We start from the raw sequence: 22,532 nt of genomic DNA, 5'->3' as shown, positions 1-22,532 counted from the left end.
TTTTGTTTTTGTTTTTAAAGTTCTTCAGTGCCTGGTGATAGTGGTGGTAGCACACGCCTTTATTCCCAGCTCTCAGGAGGCAGAGGCAGATGGATCTCTGAGTTAGAGACCAATCTAGAGATCAACCTAGACTACAGAATGAGTCCCAGGACATCAAGGGCTACACAGAGAAATCCTATCTTGAAAAAAATGTGCATGCGCGTACGCGTGCACACACGCGCGCGCGCACACGCAGACATACATGAATAAATAGCTCTTCAGCACCTTGTAGCTAGGACAGGCTGAAAGGCCCAAGAGAGACCATCATGCAATAGCTTCCTGTGTATCCGTTCCTTCAAAATTTGAAGAAATGGCCTCTAGGGTGAAGTGGGGTAGAAGTCGTGGGAAGAGGTCTCTGTGTGGTGCTTTCTGATACAGGCTGCAGCAGCTAACATTTTAGAATGCAGACATTTTAGTTGCTAGACACTTGCTTGGTACATCTGGCCCAGTTTGATTGTCACACACCTTCTAGTATTAGACAGCAAACCATTTTCCCCATTTTAGAGACAGGCAAGGTAGAGATGAAGCAACTTGCTCAAGTCCTCAGAGTCAGCAAATGGCAGTCCCAGAATTCAGGACTAGAAAGCTGTACTCCCGAGCTCATGGTGAAACCATGAAACTGGCCTTCCTCTATAGAACAAAATGAACCATGATGATGGTCTTGCTGGTGTATACAGCTACCCATGGCCACCAAGGATCCTTTCCTCATCAGCCCATGTAATTTCTTGATCCTCCTAATTGAGGGCCAGATTCCCAGCTAGGGAAGAAGACTTAACTATAGGCTTAGGGATCCTGGTTAGCATCAGTCCAGGCCTCTCTCCTCTTGATCCTTGGGGTACTCAAGCTAGAGTTCCAAGCCACAAGATCTGAGACTCGGGCCAACCAGAACAAATGCAGATGTGCCTGTCAGTAAACACACAAATGCAGGCACGGAGCAGCCTCGTGATCCTCCTCTCTGGCCACTCTGTAAACTCCAGCGCTGGTGCAGCTAATAACGCCTCCCATGGCGGCTTGCCCCTGATTGAAGCAGCCCCATAGCAGCAGGGACACTTGCTTGATTAGTCAGTCACCAGAGCCCAGCCTGCAAGCAGCCTCCTGATGTGCCAAGCAGCCACAGGGAAGATGAGAATTGACACATAGCCAGCTTCTGGGTTCATCAGAGGTCTGGCACAGCCCTCATCTCAAAATTATGCTGGGAGATGTTGGTAGTTCGACTGGGTAAGCACGGAAGGGTAGTGTGGAAGGTACCAGGGTAGCCTCCTCCTACACCTTATTCACAGGGAATTGGTGTCTCCAGGTATCATGCTGGTACTGTATAGGCACAGACACTGTTGCTCACCGCCTTTTGTGCAGCCTGCTGGTTAAGCACTGCCAGTCCTCCAAGGGGACCAACAGAGCTCAGTGGGAAGGAAGGGCTTATATGATGGACAGTCACAAGTGCTAGCGTTGAAATATGTTTTCTGCTTTTTTAAACCGTTTCGGGTTTTGAAAAAAATGTATCTAGTTGGGTGTTTGTAGATATGAGGGCGCCATGCTGCATGTGTGGAAGTCAAAGGACAACTTGAAGGAGTCCGTTCCTGCCTTCAAGTGGGCTCCAGGGATCGAACTTAGATGTTAGGTTTGCTGGCAGGCAGTTTTACCCACTGCACCAGCACGGTGATTAAGGAAGGAAGAGGGGGTTAGAAAGACAAACAGACCTAAGTCTCTGTCTAGTGGTTAGAGTTTAGAGTCCTTTCTTCTTGTTCCTTTAAGACATTTACACCTACAGAAATGTACTAAGCATAGCACAGGACTTACAGAAGCCTACTAAGACATAGGTAGAGCCCCGGCCTTGGAGTGAGTGGAATCCTAGCAGAACACCTCGAACTATGGTCAGTGGTGCTCCCAGAGTGGGCAGCCTGTGGGAGGAAATGATGAATGTGGGGTCTCTGGCCCTCCCAGCCTCGCACTCAAGAACCAGGGAGTGATTTGTTTGCACACTGAAGACTTGAGGGAAGCACCAGTGGAGGATGCCCACTGATGGATCCCACTGATGCTGTGGTACCCACCCCCCTTGACAGAGATGAGACACTGGCTAGGCTTGGTACTCAGCCCGCCCCAGCCAGACTCTTTCTCATCAGAAAAAGATCAGTTAGCCCTGGAAACTCCCAGAAACCCGGCGTCCTCTCCGCAGAAGCCTGCCTTTCTGCCCTGATCTTACTATGAGGCATACCTTTTAGAGGAAAAGGTTAGTGCCTTCTGTCACCACGTGAGGACCTGCTGGGTCATTTAGAGGCACCATGAGCTCGGGAGTACAGCTTTCTAGTCCTGAATTCTGGGACTGCCACTTGCTGACCCTGCGGACTTGAGCAAGTTGCTTCATCTCTGACTTGCCTGTCTCTAAAATGGGGGAAATGGTTTGCTATCTGAGACAGAAGTCCAGACTCACTACTGGGTATTGTGTGGTCCTCCGCCATCTACCTGCACCTGCTTCGTCCTCTGCAGCTCAGATGAATCCCTGGTTCTGCTCCTGGTCCCAGAGTCATTGCCTACTCTGTGGTCATATTTATATTCTGAGAGGCTGGCAGGAATCCAGCTCTCCTGAAAACACTCTTAGTGACCTCTGTTTGGCCTAAGCCAGAGGCCAAGCTTTCTATAAAGGGCTAGATAGTAAATATTGAGGCTTGAAGGACCATATGGTCTCTGTCACAGCTATTCAACTCCACCATTGTGGCCAAACACGGACCCCAGACAGTATGTAAATGAGCGGGTGTGGCTGTGCTCAAATAAAACCTAATTTACAAAAACAGGATGCAGCCAGATGGATTTGGCCTGCAACTGACCATCATCTGCAACTAAGGCCTAAACTAGCTCTGAGCAAGTCCAGTTCTGGGTGATGCTTGCCTCCAGGGCCCTAAGAAAAGAGGTTTAACTGCATGACCAAGCTAGGCTTACCATAGAATAGTGCTTTGTGAAGCAGAAAAAGCGAGGATGCCGCCAACAGTGGGGCTTGAAGAAGTGGTCTGTTGGCGTGCCATCATACATAGGAGAGCACCCAACCATGACAAGGTAGAGAGAGGAGCCAAGGTCAGAGGGCAGTTCTGTCCACCCCGTGTGCCTCCCTGTCACATGCACCACAAACGCTCCCTGCTGAGCACCTCACAGTCCAGTGCACTGACACACACTCGCTTCATCAAGTTAGCTTCTGTGCTTGTCCCCCTTCTTAAGAGTGGGACCTCAGGTAACTACTGCCGAGAGGAAGAATTCTGTAAGGTTTGGAGCAGAGTCACGCCATGCCTTGCTCCAGCAGTGTTCGATCTTTTTAATATCAGCATCGGCATCGTTCTCAGAATCATTTGGGTTGAGTAAATAAGAGATCTGTAGGGAAGAAGGCTGCGGGACCAGGCAGGACTGGTTCCCAAGTCCCCATGGGAGGTAGGTACTTCCGGTGCCTAACTGCAGGTGGTCCCCCCAGAGATGAGAGGATGCAGCCTCTGGAACAAGCAGCAGAGTGCTAAAGTGGGATTCTTTTTTTAAGATTATATTTTGTTTTCTGTGCACCTATATGCACAATTGCCTGTAGAAGCCAGTAGAGGGCGTTGGGTTCCCAGAAGCTGGAGTTACAGACCATTGTGAGCCTTCTGACGTGGGTGCTGGGAACAAAACTCAGATCCTCTGACGAAGGCCTCTTAAGCATTAAAGTATCTCTCTAACCCCACGACATGGGGCTCTTTAGGTCCCAGAAAAGCTGAATCAGACCCTTTGACTGACTCGTTCTTTGAATAGGTTCAGAGCACTCACTTTCAGGAGCAAAAGCTGTGATCCTACCCTCTTCGGCTCAGAGCACGCTTGGAGGACCAAACCTTACAGCATAACACTAAGGAGCAAGGCACAGCAGGCACATGAGAGAGCTGAGTTAGCCCCTCCAAATCAGGACCACAGTGCTGGGCCAAGTTGGCCCTTGGAACCGCCCCGAGGTCAGCATCTGTGCCATGCTTCTGGCAGAATGCCTAGTGACAGTCCCTTCATCCTCTCCTTCAGGCATCGTCCTCATCGACAAAGCCTGAAAGCTCAGTCAGGAACCAGCCCCAAACTGTGGGGGTGGGTGGGTGGAATTGACTGGGCTTCTGTGCTCACGATGCTATTTGCGGCGTCGCCCTCACCCGTGAGCTAATTTTAGCTATCCATTCTGCTTCTGTTGCCATTTATAAAATGAGAATGTCAAATGCAATATTAAACAAGCAGGATGAAGGCAAAAAAGGAAATGGCAGAGAGGCATTTAATAAACGAATCCCGTGTTTACGTGGGAGAGGGAGAGATCCCGAGCCCTACACATCACACACGCATGTGTGCACACGCTCGTTTGTGTACAGGCTCTGCTAATGAGAGCCAAACAGTATGTGTGCCGGGGGAAGCCTGGGAGAAGTGGAGGGGGAAATGGGGGCGGTCTGTGGGAAACGTGTGCTGCTCTTTAGGCAGAAGTAATTCAGCCTGCCGGGAGGTGGCCTCCCAGTCAGTCTCTTCCCATTTGCCCTTGGTTGGTCCTCTAGTCAGGCCAGTGGATGGAGAGGAAATGGGGGCAGGACACCGAAGCTCTGGGGTCTCCACACCTGCTCAGCTGGTGTGGCCCCCATCAACTCTTGCAAGGGGAGCACACAGAAGCCCCGGAAGAAGCCCTCCTGTGCCTTCTCTAGGCTTTTTGTCTTGAGGTCCTTTCTTTGACCTCTTCTGAAGCTGCTCCATCCCATATCCACCGAGCTCCAGGCTGCTGCTGAAAGGGCACCTTCCCTTGTTGTCTCTACAGGGAGACTGTTGCCTGGTTAAGAGAAGCTGGCTCTGGGCTGGGGTAGACACCCACTCTGTCTTACACCCAGCTTTGGACACCTGCCGGGGGCCAAGCTTCCTCTTCACTTTGAAATGCCCTTGCAGGTGCCCGCAAAAAAGAGAACAGCTGGTGCTACTGCCGTCAGCTATTTCCTCAAATAGTACAGCCTGCCAGCTCCCCTGGCACACCTTGCTGATGAATGCAGGGAGCTGGGATTACCTGGTTGGGGGGTAGTGGTTAGGGGTGGAACCGTCCATTAGGAATAGGGCGGGGCCTGCAGGTGGGAGGGGCAGCCTCTTTCCGTCTTGAACTTTAGAAACAAAATGAGCACAGGTATAAACTGGCTTTACCTTCCTTCTTCCGAGGTTTTCCTGTACACTCTGCACATAGCAGGATGCTTCCGTCTTCTCTAGGGCAAGGGCTTTGTGTAGGTTTTGCTCCAGTGGAAGAGGTGCTATTGACAGACTCTACCTTGCAGATGAGGGTTCTGAGTGCTGAGAAGCTAGCTGTGCTCAACCCCAGAGCCCAAAGGTAGAGCTGAACCAGAGCAGGGAGCTGTACTTTACTCTGACACATGAGGCTCAGCCTGCCCTGGGACTAAGGTGTCGTTGTTAGAGTGCTTGTCTCAAGAAGCATTGGTGAATGGAGACTCTGCCTCTTCTCCGCTCATCGCCCAAACCCTGAGCACTTCTGAGAGAAGAGACGCCTGCCCTCGTACTCCTCTCTGTGTCCACACGCTACCCCGCCTTGCTCGGTGCTCAATATTAGTGGTTTATGACCTACTTCACTTTGCCATCGCTGGTTTCAATAAAAACCCTAAGCAGAGGAAACAGTGGATGAAATTAATTCTGTAAGTGGTGAGGAAATTAATTCTGGAAGCTGGAGTTGGGAATGATTTTGTGGAAGAAATAGCATCGGATTAGGCCCTAGAGGGCTGAGGAGGGGCAGAGAGGGCAGGACCTAGCAAAGGGAACTGGGGTTTGACCTTAGAAGCCCCATGACTGGATACTGGCTGTCCCCAGAAATGATGGTTTGTTTGTTTGTTTGTTTGTCCTTGAGGCCTCAGTTTCTTTATCAGGGAGGAAGCCATTCCCCCAAATGAATGAAGCCCACGTTCAGTGAAGTGACTGAGAGTTGGGGGCATTGATTGGGGCTTCTGTGTGTCACACGCTCTGTTGAATAGCTATTTTATATGTTTATTGTACAATCCATGGAAATATCTTACACACACACACACACACACACACACATACACACACACACACATGAATGGTGTGAGTGCCTAGCAGGCATCAGATGGTGATGTGTGAATTCCATTGTTCTCTTCTTCTCTGGAGTAGATTCCTAAGCATACTCTGCCAATGGAACTGGATTCTGATGCCTCCTACCTATGGCTCCAGGTCATTTATGTCCAGCATGTGTCTGGAGGCAGATGGCACAACTGGTTGCCATCATCTCTTCTGTTGGCATGTTGTCCATTGTTGCCTTTACTGTAAACATCCCCCTTTGTATCATCACGAGGGTCCCATGTCCTCGAGAACCTCTTTGTAGTCAAAGCTGACTTGATGCCATGCACAGCTGGCTGCTCTGGTGCTTGGCCACCAGACGATCGCTGGGTTTTGAGTATGCACTTACAAGATCCCAGTCAAGGATCTTGCTTTCCCTGGGGTCCTCAGAAAGGCCTCTGATGGGTAGAGAGGGCCAAAGGGCAGTCAGTGGCTCGGAGGAGTGAGGGTCTTTGCATTGAATGGCAGTGATGGAGTGTGGAAGAGTAACGGGCTCTCTGGAGGTGGGCCCATCTGCCCCGCCCTGTGGAGACATCTGTGTAGCTATCAGATTCTGGGAAAATCCTGGACCTACACGACGCTCTCTCCTCTCTCCTTTCTGGATACCAGCAAAGCTGTTGCTTTGGAGTATCAGAGAAGCAGGGATCACCTGGAATCCTCTAGAACCAACTCGGGGAGCTGCCAGTTGATTAAGGAGGAGGCCAAACTGACCCTGGGCCAAGGCCCAGCCAGGCCTCTCGGGTCTGTCAGGAATCTTTATACAAAGGCAGGCACCAGCATAAAAGCTACAGGGACAGCCTCCTGAGTTCTTTGTTCCCCTCCCCTTCCTACCAGCCAGACAGTCAAGGTCAGTGTCTGCACACTGGGGAATTTTATCCTTTGAAACCGGGCCTTTGGCTTCCTTGAGAAGTGAACGGTTTCTAACATGTTCAGTTTGTACATACTGGCCTCTTCGGGCCAGATAGAGCTCCACTTTGTTCAGGGTAGTAGTACACCAGGCCACAGGTACAGCTCTTGTCTTTTCGTCAGGCCCTGGAACTGCATGCTGACTGGACCATTGGTAAGGAAGCAGGGAAAACAAGTCTTTATTCGTTAGAGATCGGCTTCCTTCTCAGACACCTGGCTCACTTCAAGTTGGTTTATACAGGAGCAGCCATGGGGAACCCCCCTCTCCATAGAAGTTTTGGTGACTTTCCCAAAACAGTACTCCACAACATGCTTATTCTAAAGCATAGCACATTCATTCAGGAGACAGTGCACTGCACGTGCTTATTCTTGGCTTCTCAGGAGGCTAAAACAAGAATATCGTGCATTCAGGGATAACATGGCTACATAGACAGCAAAGTAGAACCGTTTTTCATTGCCATAAAGGGGCATCATTGAGTCCATTGACAAACGGATTGTAAACACTAGATTAAAGTACTGTGTCCCTTTTGAAACTGGTAAGTGATCTGGTTATGTAAAAAAATATCCCCCTGTTTAGAGCTTGCAAACCACAAAGTTTGCAACTTAGCTTCATAGAGGAAGCTTTTTAGAATTTTCTTTTCTTGGAGTGCTGGGAATCTCCAAAGCCGTGTACGTGAGTACCCAAGACCCTGAGTCCAGCCCTTTGTATGCAGCATGCTCTTGAACTCGAGTCATAAGCCTATCCCTACCCCTCCATACAGACAAGGAGTGTGTGCAAATGCTGAGATGTGTGTGACAGAATACTAACAGGGAGCAGTGTTGGCAAAACCAGCTGTTCTTTGAGCTGTCTTTAAGTCTGAAGTTCTCTGTCTGAATAACAAGTTACAGATAGTAGGGCTGGGTTATAGCTCAGTGGAAGAGCATCTGCCTGGCATGCAAAAGGCCCTGGGTTTGATACCCAGCACCACCACTACTGGCAATGGGGGGGATGGGGCGGAGGAAATGAGTTCGATGATAGTGAGAAGCTTCACAGACATGCAGTAACCCTATAGGTGCTTGACATGTCCCCCACAGGAGCATGCTGCAGCCTCCATTGTCCCAGGGGTAAAGAATCTTCTGTTAGGGCCTCATTTTGAAGCCACGATCCTGAGGGATACAAGAAAGACTTGCCTGTCCTCCACAGCCCATTTGTCCAGTTGAGCAGCATATTTAAAGAATGAAATTTCAAAGCACATTTTTCAGCTCTGACTGCGGGTTGTTTCGTAGCTTTGCTGTCTCTGGGGTTTGGAAGTAGAGGTCCACTCCTGGAATGAGTTGTCAGTCACAAATGGGCCTCTGAGGCCTCTGTCAAGTACAGAGCCACACAGACTGGCTGATTTCCTTCCACATGCTCTGAGTAGACTGCTCTTAGTAGACAGTGACAGTATCCAAGAGTTGATGGGAAAAGCTCAGGACTGAACTGGGAGATGCTTCTCCAGATCTGTGTGCTACCCCACTCCCCCAAACCCGGCTGTAGTGGGAATGGAACTTGTACTGCCTACTGCTCCATGATGTCAGTAGACCTCAATGCCCACTACCCTGAGAAGCCAGCAGGCAGACAGCTAGATGGTAGCATGCCTCCTTCGTGTCTGATTCCCGCACATGACAGTGACCTCTTGCAGCGCCTAACTCCAAAGATGGCCCTTAGGTCTTCGGGTTCTAGCTGCTTACACTTTGCATGCTGTCCTCCCACACTGGTTCTAAGCTGGCATAGGCCACACAGTAGAATGTGGTGGAAGTTACGTGGTATGAATCCCAATGGTGTGCGCCCTATACCTCTGCAGAGTCTCTGAGAGTGTTCATGTGGTGACAAAGCCAGGTGCCTTGGAGAAGTTATATGTGGCACTCCATCATTCTTCTTGAACCCTCAGTTTAGTCGAGGCTTTCTCTGGCTCCAGTCCTAGCCACCATCTGACCACAGCTCCGTAGGAGATGAAGCCCAGCCAAACCGCATCAACTCTAAGTCCCAAGGAAGACAATCGGTGGCTGTGCAAGGCCACTATTTTGGGGTTTTTTATGCATGGTTGTTGATGTCTGGAGCATGGCTCATGTCCAGATGACCTGAGTTGAAGACCAGAACCAAGAAGATAGATTGGGTTTTCCTGTTTGGTTCTGATTTCCTGTCTAGATCTTGGGTCAAGCTCTCTGGCTTGCCACTGATACAGTAGAAGATACAGTGTGTAGGCTCTAGAGATGGAGAAGTGACAAGCCTAAAAATGACTCCAGGTGGTGGCACATGCCTTTAATCTCAGCACAGGGGAGGCAGAAGCAGGTGAGTTTGAGGCCAGCCTGGTCTACAAAGAGAGTTCCAGTATAGCCAGGGCTACCCAGAGAAATCCTGCCTTGGAAAGGAAAAAAAAAAGTCTGATGCTCAGAGAGCACTTGTCTATAATCTTGATGAACAAGAAACTGGGGGTGTCTCTGTCTTAACAGAATGGAAACTCTCAGAGCAGGAACTCACTTGTTCATCAGTGGATCCCGCACACCTTGGCTCTGAGCTCTTCCACATCTGAGAATTAAATAAGTCAGAATCTCCACGGGCAGGGAGTGGGGACAGACTGTGCAAGCAGCCCTCTGGTTCTGAGAAGTCTTTCCAGAATCTCTTCACTGCTGGCCAGACCCTGATCCCTGCTGTGTCCAATGCCTCTCCTGTCACTCAAATGCCCAGGACAGACTGAGCCTCTAGAGGGTTCACATGCCATGGCCTCTGGCCTTAGAGTGCACTCACTGTGACCAGGCGGGTGGTTGACAGAGCTCCTGTGGTGGGTGCTGCCAAAATGCCACCAGCAAAGACGACAGAATTCAGTCGAGCTGCCAGCCCTGCTTGGTGCTAGGAAGAGTTAGTAGGTGGGTTTGTTTAAAATACTTCTATTACCATTAGTTAACCTTTCTGTTCCCTAAATGAAATTTGTATAAACCTGAAATTTCCGTTGATCGGGTTGCCTAGGAACAGGCAGCAGGTTTTCCTAAGACAAAGCAATAGATTGCTACTGATAGGCCTGTTAGGAAGTGAGCTGGTTACCGGCATTATTCCCATCCAAGTGTCAGCCACAGGTAATTATCTGCCTGCCTGCTCAGGGCACGCCCATCTTCCTGTGCCTGCCGGGGCAGCTTCCTGCAAAGGAGACTTCTCAGCCTCCATTCTCAGGATGGGGGCTCAAAGGCAGGGACTAGGGCTAATCACCATGCCAGAGCGATGAGGAGAAATCTAAAAGACCTGATGTGGTGTTTATTTCTTCTTAATCAAATTTATCCACGTAGGAGCAAGAGGAACCCCCACCCCCGATAACCCTATTGATGACAGGCTAGTACATTGTTTTATGAAAACATGCAGCATGAAGCCAGTAGGTAGCACGAGACTTAAAATACACAGTACTTTTTAAAGTTACTCCTGACAGCTTTGGTAGATCTTTTTAATATCTTTAATACAATGCATATACTTGGTTTTTTCTCTCTACAAGATCACTACCATTTATGTTTGTCTTCCTCCAGTTAAAGTAAGGCGTGTCCTGGTTTGCCTGGGACCTAGGAGGTCGCCAGTGCTGGGCCGTACCCAGCTGCTTCAGTCCCCAGTTAGTTTTGGTGGTTTGCTTGTACTTTTAAAGATTTATTTTATTTTATGTATATGAATGATTTTTGCCTGCATGTATGTCTGTATAGCACATGCACGTCCAGTACTTATGTAGGTCAGAATACGGTGTTGAATCCCTTGGAACTGGAGTTATTATTGATGGGTGTGAATCACCATGGGGTTACTGGGAATTGAACCTAAGTCCTCTGAAAGAACAAATGCTCTTCACTGCTGAGCCATCTACCTAGTCCCCACCCTCTTACGTGTTTTGTTGTTGTTGTTGTCGTTATTGTTACTACTACTACGACTACGACTACGACTACTACTACTACTACTACTACTACTACTACTACTACTACTACTGTGGGGGATGCTGGGGAGGTCTTAGAGGACATCTTGCAGCATTTCTCTTCTACCATTTGGGTCCCAAGGACAGCACTCAGGTGGGCAAGCTTGGTGGCAAGAAGAGCCTTTGCCCACTGAGCCAACATCTCACCAGCCACAATCCCTGCTGTTGGGTGGTTGTCATTGTTGTTGTCGTTGTTGTTGTTGTTGTTGTTATTGTTGTTAGTGTTGTGGTTGTTGTGGTGGTGGTGGTCGTTGTTGTTGTTACAGCTGACAAGTAGCCTCGTACATAAGCTCTCAATAGTACAGATTCCAACATGCAGGACTATTAAATCAAAAGATGGATGAGCTCATAGTAGGTGTTCACATGTTACCAGTCGCCCTTCAGGAAAATCAAAGTGCTGATGATGATGTGGATCATCAGCTGTGGATGAATGTGAAATGAGCCCTATAGTTCATATAGTTAAACACTTGGTCCCCAGCTGGTGGGGCTGGTGGGGACTCTGTAGGGGAGTGAGCCCTGGAGGGAGTTGGTCACTGCAGGCAAGCCTTGCATTGTTCTCCCTGTGTTACTATTTTACAATTTAGTTTTAACTCCTGTGTGTGTGTGTGTGTGTGTGTGTGTGTGTGTGTGTGTGTGTGTGTGTGTGTGTGTGTGTGTCTGTCTGTCTGTCTGTCTGTCTTTCTGCCTGGGGTGTGGTGTATAAGGTATGCGCGCACACACACACAGACACACAGGCTCCGGCAGAGGGCAGAGGGCAGAGGTCCCAGATACCCTAGAGCTGAAGTTACAGGAAGTTACAAGCTGCCTAGACGCAAAATTCAGTCCTCTGGAAGGGCAATACATACCCTCCCTCCCTCCCTCCCTCCCTCCCTTCCTTCCTTCTTTCCTTCCTTCCTTCTTTCCTTCCTTCCTTCTTCCCTCCCTCCCTTCCCTCCCTCTCTCTCTCTCTCTCCCCCTCCCTCCCTCCCTCCCTCCCTCCCTCCCTCCCTTTCTTCCTTCCTTCCTTCCTTTCTTTCTGAGACAGAATTTCACTACATTGCTCTGCCTGTCCTGGCATTCACTGTGTAGATCAGACTGGCCTAAAACTCACATCGATCTGCCTATTTCTCTGAAGCGCTACAATTAAAGTCAGGCACCACCTCTCCCAGTTTCCAATAAGCACTCAACCCCTGAGCCATCTCCCCAGCCCCAGGCCTCAGCGTTTCTATAGCCCAGTCCCTCTTTTGGCTTGTTCTTTGCCGCCTGACTGCAGAAGCAATATTGGCTAGCCACCTCACAACTACAGCCATGTCTTCTCCCACCAAACTCTGAGTCAAAGCGCAACCCTGTTCGCGTGCATTGCTTCTCCCCGTTGGTCACAGCAATGGGGAAAGTGCCATTCCTTCCTCTCCACGCTCAGGACCCTCGCTTCAAACCCTGTCCTCCATAGCCATCTAATAGATGAATAATGTCCTGTGTCTGTGCGCCACATGTATGATGATCAGAGCACGGCCGTGGCTGTCAGTCCTTGTCCCCTCACCTTGTTTGAGACACAGAATCTCATCTCCCCCTGCCTACGCCAGTTTTGCTGGCCCACAAGCTTCCAGGGGTTCTCCCTTCCCCCGTGGGGCTGCTGGGATTACAGGTGTTCCGGCTACATGTCCAGCTCTTACATGGACCCGACATTTGAATGGAGGTCCACGTGTCTTTACCTACTGAGCCATCATCCCTCCGGCTCCCCAAAATACCTTATTTTGAAGCTACGTGCTCCTTGTGAGTCTCGTTCTAGCCTCTTACCTATTTCTCTTTTGCCATGCTCATTTCTTTTACAAAAAAAAAAAAACCCTCAAGAATAAGCATATCCGCCATGCACTTGAGTGGTTTTTGTCTGTTTTTAAAGACATTTGTCGTTACCATTGTTTGAAGAGCAAGATAATACCTGTTAGATGCTTTCAGAGTTACTCTTTTAGGTCAGGTTTTCTGCTTAATCACTGAGGGGATTTCTCGTTCTGTTTTGTTCTGGTCTGGTCTAGTCTGGTCTATTCTATCTATTCTGTTCTGTTCTGTTCTGTTCTGTTCTGTTCTGTTCTGTTCTGTTCTGTCTTTTCTTTGTTGAGACAAGACCTTGCTATATAATCCAGGCTTTCCTCAAACGTGTGATCCTCCTGCTTCAGCATCCCAAGTGCTTAGATTACAGGCATATAGCACCACTCCTGGCTTTATAATTACTAGTGTGTGTGTGTGTGTGTGTGTGTGTGTGTGTGTGTGTGTGTGTGTCTGTGTTTGGGATTTTTTTGTTGTTGTTGTTGTTTGGTTTGGTTTTGGTTTTCAAGAAAAGGTTTCTCTGTGTAGCCTTGGCTATCCTGTAACTCTGTACACCAGGCTGACCTGGAACTTAAAGAGATCTGCCTGCCTCTGCCTCCCAGGAGCCCGGATTAAAGGCCCCACTGTTACTACAGTATTTTTAATTGGATATCTAGGATGAGTGTATCTCCAAAGGGATCCTCGGTGTAGGTTCCCCCTTTCAGTGTATACTGCACACAGTCTAGCTCACTCCGGCTGCCTCAGACACGCCAGTCAGCCACAGTCTCCCATGATACAACTCCCTCCGCAGCTGCTGAGCCAAGCAGAGCTTTCGCTCCTATACCATATGTCCCCAGACTGCTCTTAAATAAGATACCCAGTTCTTCTTCCTCTGTCACCGTCAGCCTCCTGTGCTACTTCTGTTGGCTGCTCTAAGGGCCCTTCTTTTGCCCTGCCCAGCGCATCTCTATTAGCAACGGGCTTGATTCCCAGCCAATGACGCTTGGTAAATTCACCTGTAAACTAGAAGCAAATGATGCCAAGCCAGCTCAGGCACTCCTGTCAAACCTACAGGAGCTTCTGCAGGCCGCAGAACCATTTCCTAGACTTTCAGGTCTCTATTACTTGTCTTTATTCACTGTAGTTCTCTTCAGACACACCAGAAGAGGACATCCCATTACAGATGGTTGTGAGCCACCATGTGGTTGCTGGGATTTGAACTCAGGACCTCGGGAAGAGCAGTCAGTGCTCTAACCACTGAGCCATCTCTCCAGCCCTACTTGTCTTTATTCATGTTGGAATGCACCACATGCGTGGAGGTCAGAGGACAACTCTGAAGGGTCACCTGTCCTGCCACCATGTGAGTCCTGGAGAAGGAACTCAGGGGATCGGTGTTGATGTAAAGTGACCTTACCCACTGAGCTATCTCCCTGGCCCTAAGGTTTCTATTTTGTATAGGTAAGAATGCTCAGTAAGTGGCCTCTGTGTGCATGAGAGGGACGGGATTGGGAGATTTTGGAGGCAGAAGATAAATGGAAAGATTATCAAACATTAAAAGATGCAACTGCTCCATGCAAAACCAGCAATCCATAGGAAGAGTCTGTGTTAAATCTCAGCGCTCCCTTGGGAAGTGTGAGGGAATGACGGCATTGCTACCTTGGTCATGGTAACCTGTGGCTACTAGGCCTTTGCCTGACAGGGGTGAACTGCCCTATGTTACTTCTGAGCCTCTGATGTTCATTGTTCGTCTGGGAGACAGAGCCAGGACTAAGTACCCTCCCTGTGTCATAAGAGAGAGTCTCTAATGGCCTGATGTGAGGAGTCCCGGCATGCAGGACCATCTAGGAGTCTGTCGAAAAGGCCAAACAGCCATGAAAGATGATTATAATTGCTGCTACTGTCACTGCCTCCTCAGCCACTCAGCCATCATGCCTTCTGTACCGGTGCAGCCCCATGTGTGTATCTTCCGCCCGAGTCCTCACTGCCCTTCCAGAACCTAATTTCATCCTTGTAGGTTTTTCCAAAGCAGGATTTGCACAAGTGCTGTGATTTCTTAAATATTTATTTTGCAGGCCATTTACTCAGCGCAGCTATTTTTACAGTGAGTAAGGAGCAAGGCTAAAAATAACAGCCCGTAACCCGATGGGTTCTGCATCTGACATTTACGTGGAATTCATTTGCATCTCATTTGTTCTCCCTGTCTGTTTAACAGGTAGAATGTAAGAAAGCTCAGCCGAAAGAAGTCATGTTCCCACCTGGGACAAGAGGCCGGGCCCGGGGGCTGCCATACACCATGGACGCGTTCATGCTTGGCATGGGGATGTTGGGTGAGTCTGCATGGGTGTGGGGTTGGGAGGAGCACAGTGGGCTGGGGGTAAGGGCTGTGGCAGCCTGTACCTGTGACCCACCCGAGTCACCTAGCAGTTTGAGAATCTGTCCAAGCTTCAGTTTACCTGTCTGAGCTGCTGTCCCTTCATCTTCTATGTTGCTGGGCTCGCCTTTGAGGAGCTCTTGGCAATCTGTTGAGCATATAGCATCATCTCACCTCGAGCCTAGCTCACGCTGTGATTGAAACTCTCTGTCCATCCTCTTCCTCAAACCCGACACAGGACTGCACTCCAGTCTCTGCCTCAGCCTTCTTGGCCCAGTGAGAGTTCCTGTGACCTAAGGGCTCCTTGCTGCCTTAACGTGTGCGGACTCAGACTACTTTTTTCTAAAACTTAGGAGAGGAACTGAAGGGTGGCAAGGCTGGGCACTAATCCTGTCTATTTAAATGATTAACATTTTTCTCTTGGGATATCAAAATTTGCATTTAAATGGATGTTTTAAATAGCCTGTTTTACTCTTTATTTGCGGGGAAAAAAATGATGAAAGACAAAGTATGTTTGTTCTGACTAAAAATGATCTCTCCTGGCTTTTAGAGAAATTGAGTTGCATATTATGCCCCTTTCCTTAAAGGTATCTCTGTCCGCCCTGCGTAGATAATTGAAAATCTCACCGCTTAAATGGCATGAAGGATGGAGAAAGCGGAGAGATCCGTAATGGTGTGGGTCGCAACAATAATTAGAAATTTCAAGGCGAGAGAACGGTATTTTAGTGCAAGTTATTGTGTGTCGGGAAAATACTAATTAAATGGGATAAATGGTCGTTAATGGTAAAATTCCATTCAGGCACATGAGCTGTCTAGTTTTAATGGGTTTTCATTTGGCTTGGCTAAGGGTCCCTCTTCTATATTGTTTGATAAGCTCTTTATGTGTTTTCAGATTTGCTGCTGTTTAAATCATTCCTGGCTTAGTTTTAAATGTATTAAACTTTTCGTGCTCTCACAAAGAATTGTATCTACTTGTCTGAGAAAATAACTTAGGCAGGTGGAGCTGTATTGAAGAACTTAAAAGACAGAGCACGGTGCCATTGAGAATGTTTTTTTTAAATGGCCAATCTATTAATTCTCCTCAGATTAATTTTTTAGGCTTAACAGAGTTTACGAGAAAAATCCTATTATTGTTCCTTAGAAACTGCCTGTATGATTCTAAAACCTACCTTAGAAATAGAAACGGGAGAGAAAATAATCTTCTTCTAAAGAGAAATAAGGAAACAGTACTTTGACTATATCCCAAAGCACTGCATAAAGCTATGGTAATTAAAACAATATGGTAGGGCTGAGTATAGCTTAGTGGATAGAGTGCTTGCTTAGCATGCACGAAGCCCTGGGTTCAAATCCCCAGTACTGCATAAAACTGGTCCTGTGGAGCACATAAGTGAACTCAGCACTTAAGACTCAGGAGGTGGGGGATCAAAAAGTTGGCTACATTCTGAGCTCAGAGACTGTGTTATGGTAGACAAGATTGTCCCCAGCTTACACTGCCTTGACCTCACTAATTTTCTACTTAACAGCAGTGAGACGGCCGTGTGTATTCAGTAGTCACTGCTTTGACTATTGAGTTTGGATCTTTTCCCAGGCTGGCAATTTACTCCCTGGAGTAGCTGGGCAGGGGCAGCTCCTGAGCGGTAGCTTGTTAGAGAACAGCCGTGTTCTGTCGGAAGGGACGCAGGCAAGTCTTACATGCAGCATGCTGTCACTAAGCTGTACAAGTCACAAGATTGGGTGAGGTAATGACAATGGGTGCACCGGTGTCAACCTGTGGTAAGTTTATCAGAGTGTAACTCCAGCATCAACTGTGAGGATGCACACTTGATAGAGAAAATTCAGAGTCTCAATACATCTGTGTACATGTAAGAGGATATGTGTGCGTACATGTGTGCATGCATGTGTGCACTACATGCATGGGGAAGCACAGGTTTCTCACTGGTCCTGAAGCTCATCAATTCAGCTAAACTGGCTAGCCTGTATCCCCAAGGAACCTCCTCTCTCCTCTGAACTGGACTTAATACCTTAGGTCACCACCTCCATTTTTATGTGGCTCTTAAGGAGTTGAACTCGGGTCCTCGTGCCGCAAGCTCTCTCCCCAACTCCATAATTATTACTTCTGAATGGCTGTGAAAACCACACGATGCTGGTATGTGGCAGAGTGCTTAGCTCTTGATCTATAGGCATTCTTGCTTGCCTTCCTGTTACCAATGGTGGCATTGTGGTCCTTGGGCCTCTAGCTCTTCAAGGGGGAGCAGAAGGAAGACTTTATCCTCCCTGGCCGCTTCTTTGCTTGGGTGTCTTTCCTCTAATGTGGTAGTGTGGTCTTGGGTAATCTACTCTTTGGGTAGAGTCACCATCTCCACAGCTCATTGTTTGCATATCAGTCCTGGGACCCATGCTGTCCCCGCCCCTGACAATTTGACTGATGAACTTTTCTTCTCCTACAGGAGAAAAAAAAATTTTTAATTCACTGAAGAGCCAAGCATAGTGGCACATACTTGTTATTTTGTCTCTTTTTTTTTTTCAGAGCTGAGGACCGAACCCAGGGCCTTGCGCTCGCTAGGCAAGCACTCTACCACTGCGCTAAATCCCCAACCCCGTAGCACATACTTGTAATCCTAACACATAGGCGGTAGAGGCAAGAAATGACTAGTTCATCCAAGGTCATCCTTGGCTACAGGGCAAATGTGAGACACTCTGTACTATGTAGCCACCTATCTGATTAAGAAATAAACTAAAAAGGTCACTGACACTAGCCGGATACAGTGGCTCACAGCTGTATTCCTTGCAGTGAGGAAGCTGCGGCAAGGCCACAGATCGTGACCAGTCTGAGCTACATCACAAGACCCAAATGAAACAAATTAATGGGACCCTGTTGAATATTCATTAATAGAGTTTCTAAAAAGGGTATTAAAAGCAAAATCTATAAGTCATTGAAATGTTAAAATTCACTCATCCAGCGTATGCTTACCAGGTGCCCACTCTGTGACATAAATGTTCTAGACATTTAGGGAGCAGTGGAGAACCTTGCCTCCAGTCCCAGGGAGCCTGTGTTCTGATCAGGAGCTGAGGCAGCAGCCAGCGTGCTGGTCTCATGACTTGGGGCACCATGGAACAAGTATTTTAAATATCCTTCAGGATGTTCTCCATCCGATGGGAGGGCTCATGAAAGGGAGGCTGACAAGCGTATAGGAGGACAGCATTCTTTCTTGATCTCACTTGATATGGCTGCCAGCATCCTTGGGGAAAATGCAGCGTGTTTTGATTTTAGCTTTCACAGCCTTTAATGGGACAGAACAGAAGGTGGTAGGAATTCCTTTAAAGGGTGGAGAGGGATGAAGGGGAGGAGAATTACTCCAAGACCCCCTCCTCTTGTTTTTGAGCCAGAGAGAACCAGAAACAACTCTGCCAACAGGTGTTTTGCAAGCCCTTGGGTCCTGTCCTATGGTTCACATCTATGGGAATGCCCATAGTCACCCAGTTCTGCGGAATTGCCCTCGTTTTCCTTAATGAAAGTGGACTTAGTGAAAGCAAACACATGGCCGTTGATGTGTTTGATTCCTCTTGGCCTTTTCTGCCTTGCAGCCTCATAATCCCACTGCCTTTAATGCTCTTGGCCTGGTTAGGCACATGCTATTTATTAAACACGTGGTAGAGAGAGTGTGTGCAGTGTTGAGGCCTTGCAGAAAGACGTCCCTTGACAGTCTGGGGAGAAGAGAGAAGCTGCTAGCCCAGCTAGCTATTAGCCAAAACTTTCTTATCTTCCCTTGTTGCAAGAGATTCTTACAAATCCTTGATCCTGTGCTCCCCAACATTAATGCCTTCTAGATTGATGCCTTCTAAATTGAAGGCAATCAATCAATCAATCAATAAATAAATTAATTAATTATTGTCGAAAAGGCCCAGGGAGCCATGATCTGCTGACATTCACTCCACATCAGGAGATGGCTAGAACACACAGCTTAGCTCCTGAGAGTTATCTGTAGTCTCTACTGGAATTTATCTTTCCTCCAAAGACAACAGTATGAGTCCATTGTAAGGAAGACTACCATTTGTGCCCCTGTCTCTTGGTAGCCATAAGCAGCTCAGAGCCCAGCCGTTTCTTGCCCCTCTGGAGCCATGGATCTATAGAGCCTTCTGAGAGGGTGAGACTCATTGGTCTGCTGGCCAGTGTCATGCCTGCCAGCTTCATGTGCACACCAGCCATTGAGCATTTGTGATGTGACTCTTGCCCCCTACGGGACTGAAGTTTTCTGTTCAGATAGTTTTACTTAAGGTTAAATTTGCATGAGTATGGAGGAGCCCTTAACAGAAATTAGGAGAATTCTTGGGCTGTGTGTCTTTGTAGACTGGTTTTCAGAGCCTTGCCCATGAGGGGCTCTTGGCACTTTGCTTGACCTCATGGAACTGTCATGGTGTCATACCCAAACCCTAACCCTATCATGGTACTACATATGTAGTAGACAGTGTTCGCTGGACAACTGGCCCTTCTCTCTTGTTCCATTAAAGTCAAGGGTCTGGGAAGAGCTTTTTTCAGGAAACTGGGTGGTTGAGTAAAAGCCCAGAGGAGCCATGACCCATGTAGGATGTAAACTTCTCTCTGTTAGGAACAAAGATCTAAAGCTATAGTTCTGAGAGGCCTGTGAGCATCCCCAGGAGAGGGCAACAGAAAGAACTTGACAGCACACCCAAGTTCTATTGTCCCTTTCTGACTTGGGCAGTCACAATGGAAAGGCTATGTTCGAGGAAGATGCTCAGCCAGGCAGAAGGCTTGATTTTTTTTTTCCCCTTTAGTGACAAGAGATAATTACTGTGGGATTGATCAGGCATCCAGAGTACTGGAGCAAATAAATTGTTCAGTGGCCAGTGTGGGAGGGGCCCAGCTGCTAATGGAAGTGGTGGCTGGGTCATCCTGCTGTAATGTGGCTTGATGGAGCGTTCACGTGGGTCTACTGTAATGTGTTATTGATATGCAGCCAGCCAGTTTCCCCCGTGCGGCCTGGGCCCTGAGCCACTGGAGCAGAGCTGGGCTGCACAGTCGCAAATGAAGAGGAAAATTGAAGTAATGTTGTATTATAAATTTATAATTTCATCTTCCTGGCTGAGAGACTGTTCAGCATTGGGGGTATGGAGATGGGATCCCCCAGCGCGGCAGGTGTGGAATTCTCATCTTCATTCTGTGGGCGATGATGAGATTGGCCTACAATATCAGGGCGAGGCCCAAAGTTGGTGTGCACTTGACTGTCTGTTTCTCCTTTCGTGTTGAAGGTTTTAAGATCTGGGTGGGGGAGAATGCATGCAATCAATCGGGTCACACAGATGGCTTGAGTACAGGGAGGGACTGGCCATTTCGCTGTCCCTCACCTACGTCTAGGGACAGTGATGCATGGACTCTGACTCTTGCTGTCAAATTAACAGTTCAAATTTAGGACCCTGCTCTGAAGTTAGAGGCAAAGGAGTCATTTTTCATCACAAAAGCACCTAGGCAGTAGTGATTTGACCGTTTACCTATAATCCATTTATCAATATTGTTGAAACAGCGCTATAAGAAATCTAGCTCTGAAAGATCTAGTTTGATAGGGGATGATTAATTTAGAGGAAAAACTGAGCTGCCCTGCCAGGAAATAAATTCCAGAAAACACCCCCTCCTGCGTGTATTCAATGCAGGGCTCTGAGGTCTAACCACTATTCTACTCTCCCTCTCCCTTTCCCCCATTAGGAAGTCATTAAGAGTTCAGTGGCCTCCTACACTCCTTCCTGAGAAAACTGCTAAGTCACTCTGTCTTGCCTGTAGCCTCTGCCAGTGAGGCATCAGGAGGAGTATCTATTTCATCAGGGCAGAGCTGGTAGCAGGCCTAGACGAAGTAGAGATAGCACTGTTAGCCAGTGAATTCAGTGGGACTGCACATGCGGGAAGGCTCCAGCTATGGCAAGAGCCAACCATTTAGGTACATCAGTGCCCCACCACCACCCCAGTAAGGCTCTCTACTTGTGATAAGACTCGGCCTCTAAGAGAAAGAGGAGCCCTCTGTCTCAGGTCAGAGTTGTATGACAGAATCCCTGAGTTTGCTCAGCTTTTGAGTCAACATCACTTTCTCAGTCCTGAATGCTAGGGAATCCAAAATGAAGGCACTGGTAGGATGATCGATTGTAAATGGTGACTCCTATAATCAATGTCACGACAGTACTCTGTCCTGACATAGTGGGATAATAGTGGTCTCTCTTGAACCTTCCTTCAAAGAACATGGTCTTAGTTCGGGGTTTATTGCTCTAAAGAGACACCATGACCATGGCAGCTCTTATCAAGTAAAACATTTAACTGGGGCTTGCTTACAGTTCAGGGGTCTAGTCTATTATCAGCAGGGCAGGAAGCATGGCTGTGTACAGGCAGAGATGGTGCTGAAAAAGTAGCTTCAAGTTTTACATGTAGATACTCAGGCCGCAAGAAGAGAGAGTGACACTGGACCTGGCTTGAACTTCTGGAATCACAAAGCCCACCCACAGTGACACATTTCCTCCAACATCACCACACCAACTCCAACAAGGCCCCACCTCCCTATAGCACCATTCCCTGAGTCCATGGGGGCCATTTTCATTCAAACCACCATAAGCATTAATCCCATTTATGAGAGCTGTACTCTTGTGAGCTAATCACCTCACGAAAGCCCCACCTCTAATACAGTACATCTGGTTGGTGGTTAGGATTTCAGTGTGAATTGGAGGAGACTCAAGCATCCAGATCATAGTCATCCCCAAGGCCAGGACTAGATTCCAGGTCTCCTAATTTCCGGAGACCATGAGTGAACTGGCTCCAGTGGTGACCCATAGTTCTCAGTCAGAAGCCATCCATGCAACACCTACCTTTGGGCCTCTGAGGTACAAACACTGACTGGCTGGCAATGGAAAGCATTAAATGCCTTCATCCGCAGCCCTGGCTTGCAGGGTCAGAATGCATGTGGTATGACTTGTGAGAACCTATGGGGTTCAATAATCAATCCCCAGAGCTTGTGCTCGTAATGTGTCAGGAGAGCAGAAACATGTGATGAGAGGCCACTGCTCCCTCTCTTCTGGAAAGCCTAGAGCCTGTCCTAAGTCCACCGCTCAAGTGGCTTTCCACCTGCTGTTTGGTGGAAACAGAAGAAATTCCTCTGGCTTCTGGAATGGCAAAGGTTATTGTCAGGAGCAATGGTGCCCAGAGTTAACAAGAAGGCTGAGGAATGGAACCTGGAAAGCAGACAGGAGCTTAGGGAGCTGAGCCATCAGAGCCCCAGCTCCCAGCCAAGGGGACAGCCCAGGAATGGCCTGGTCAGAGGGCCACTTGGCACCTCTGGCTGCTGGATTGTCCTGCTAATGCCAGAGTAAACGCTGAGCCACCTGCCCATCCT

The 22,532-nt window shown here is 48.3% G+C and overlaps 1 protein-coding gene across 44 annotated transcripts in view; it reads left to right on the top strand.

Annotated features, from left to right (window-relative positions):
- Nucleotides 1-22,532, top strand: part of Msi2 (musashi RNA-binding protein 2) — a 368,962-nt gene that overhangs the window by 300,560 nt on the left and 45,870 nt on the right. For all 44 annotated transcript variants that reach the window (XM_087573094.1, XM_087573092.1, NM_001430239.1 and 41 more), the window contains 1 exon segment: nt 14,989-15,103. In XM_087573094.1, coding sequence (XP_087429220.1) covers nt 14,989-15,103 — 115 coding nt within the window.

Source organism: Rattus norvegicus, chromosome 10 (genome assembly GCF_021556685.1).
Source record: "Rattus norvegicus strain SHRSP/BbbUtx chromosome 10, alternate assembly SHRSP_T2T, whole genome shotgun sequence".
In the NCBI taxonomy this organism is placed as follows: Eukaryota; Metazoa; Chordata; class Mammalia; order Rodentia; family Muridae; genus Rattus; species Rattus norvegicus.
The sequence above is the reverse complement of the archived record's forward strand: the minus strand, read 5'-3'. Positions and strand labels throughout refer to the sequence as shown.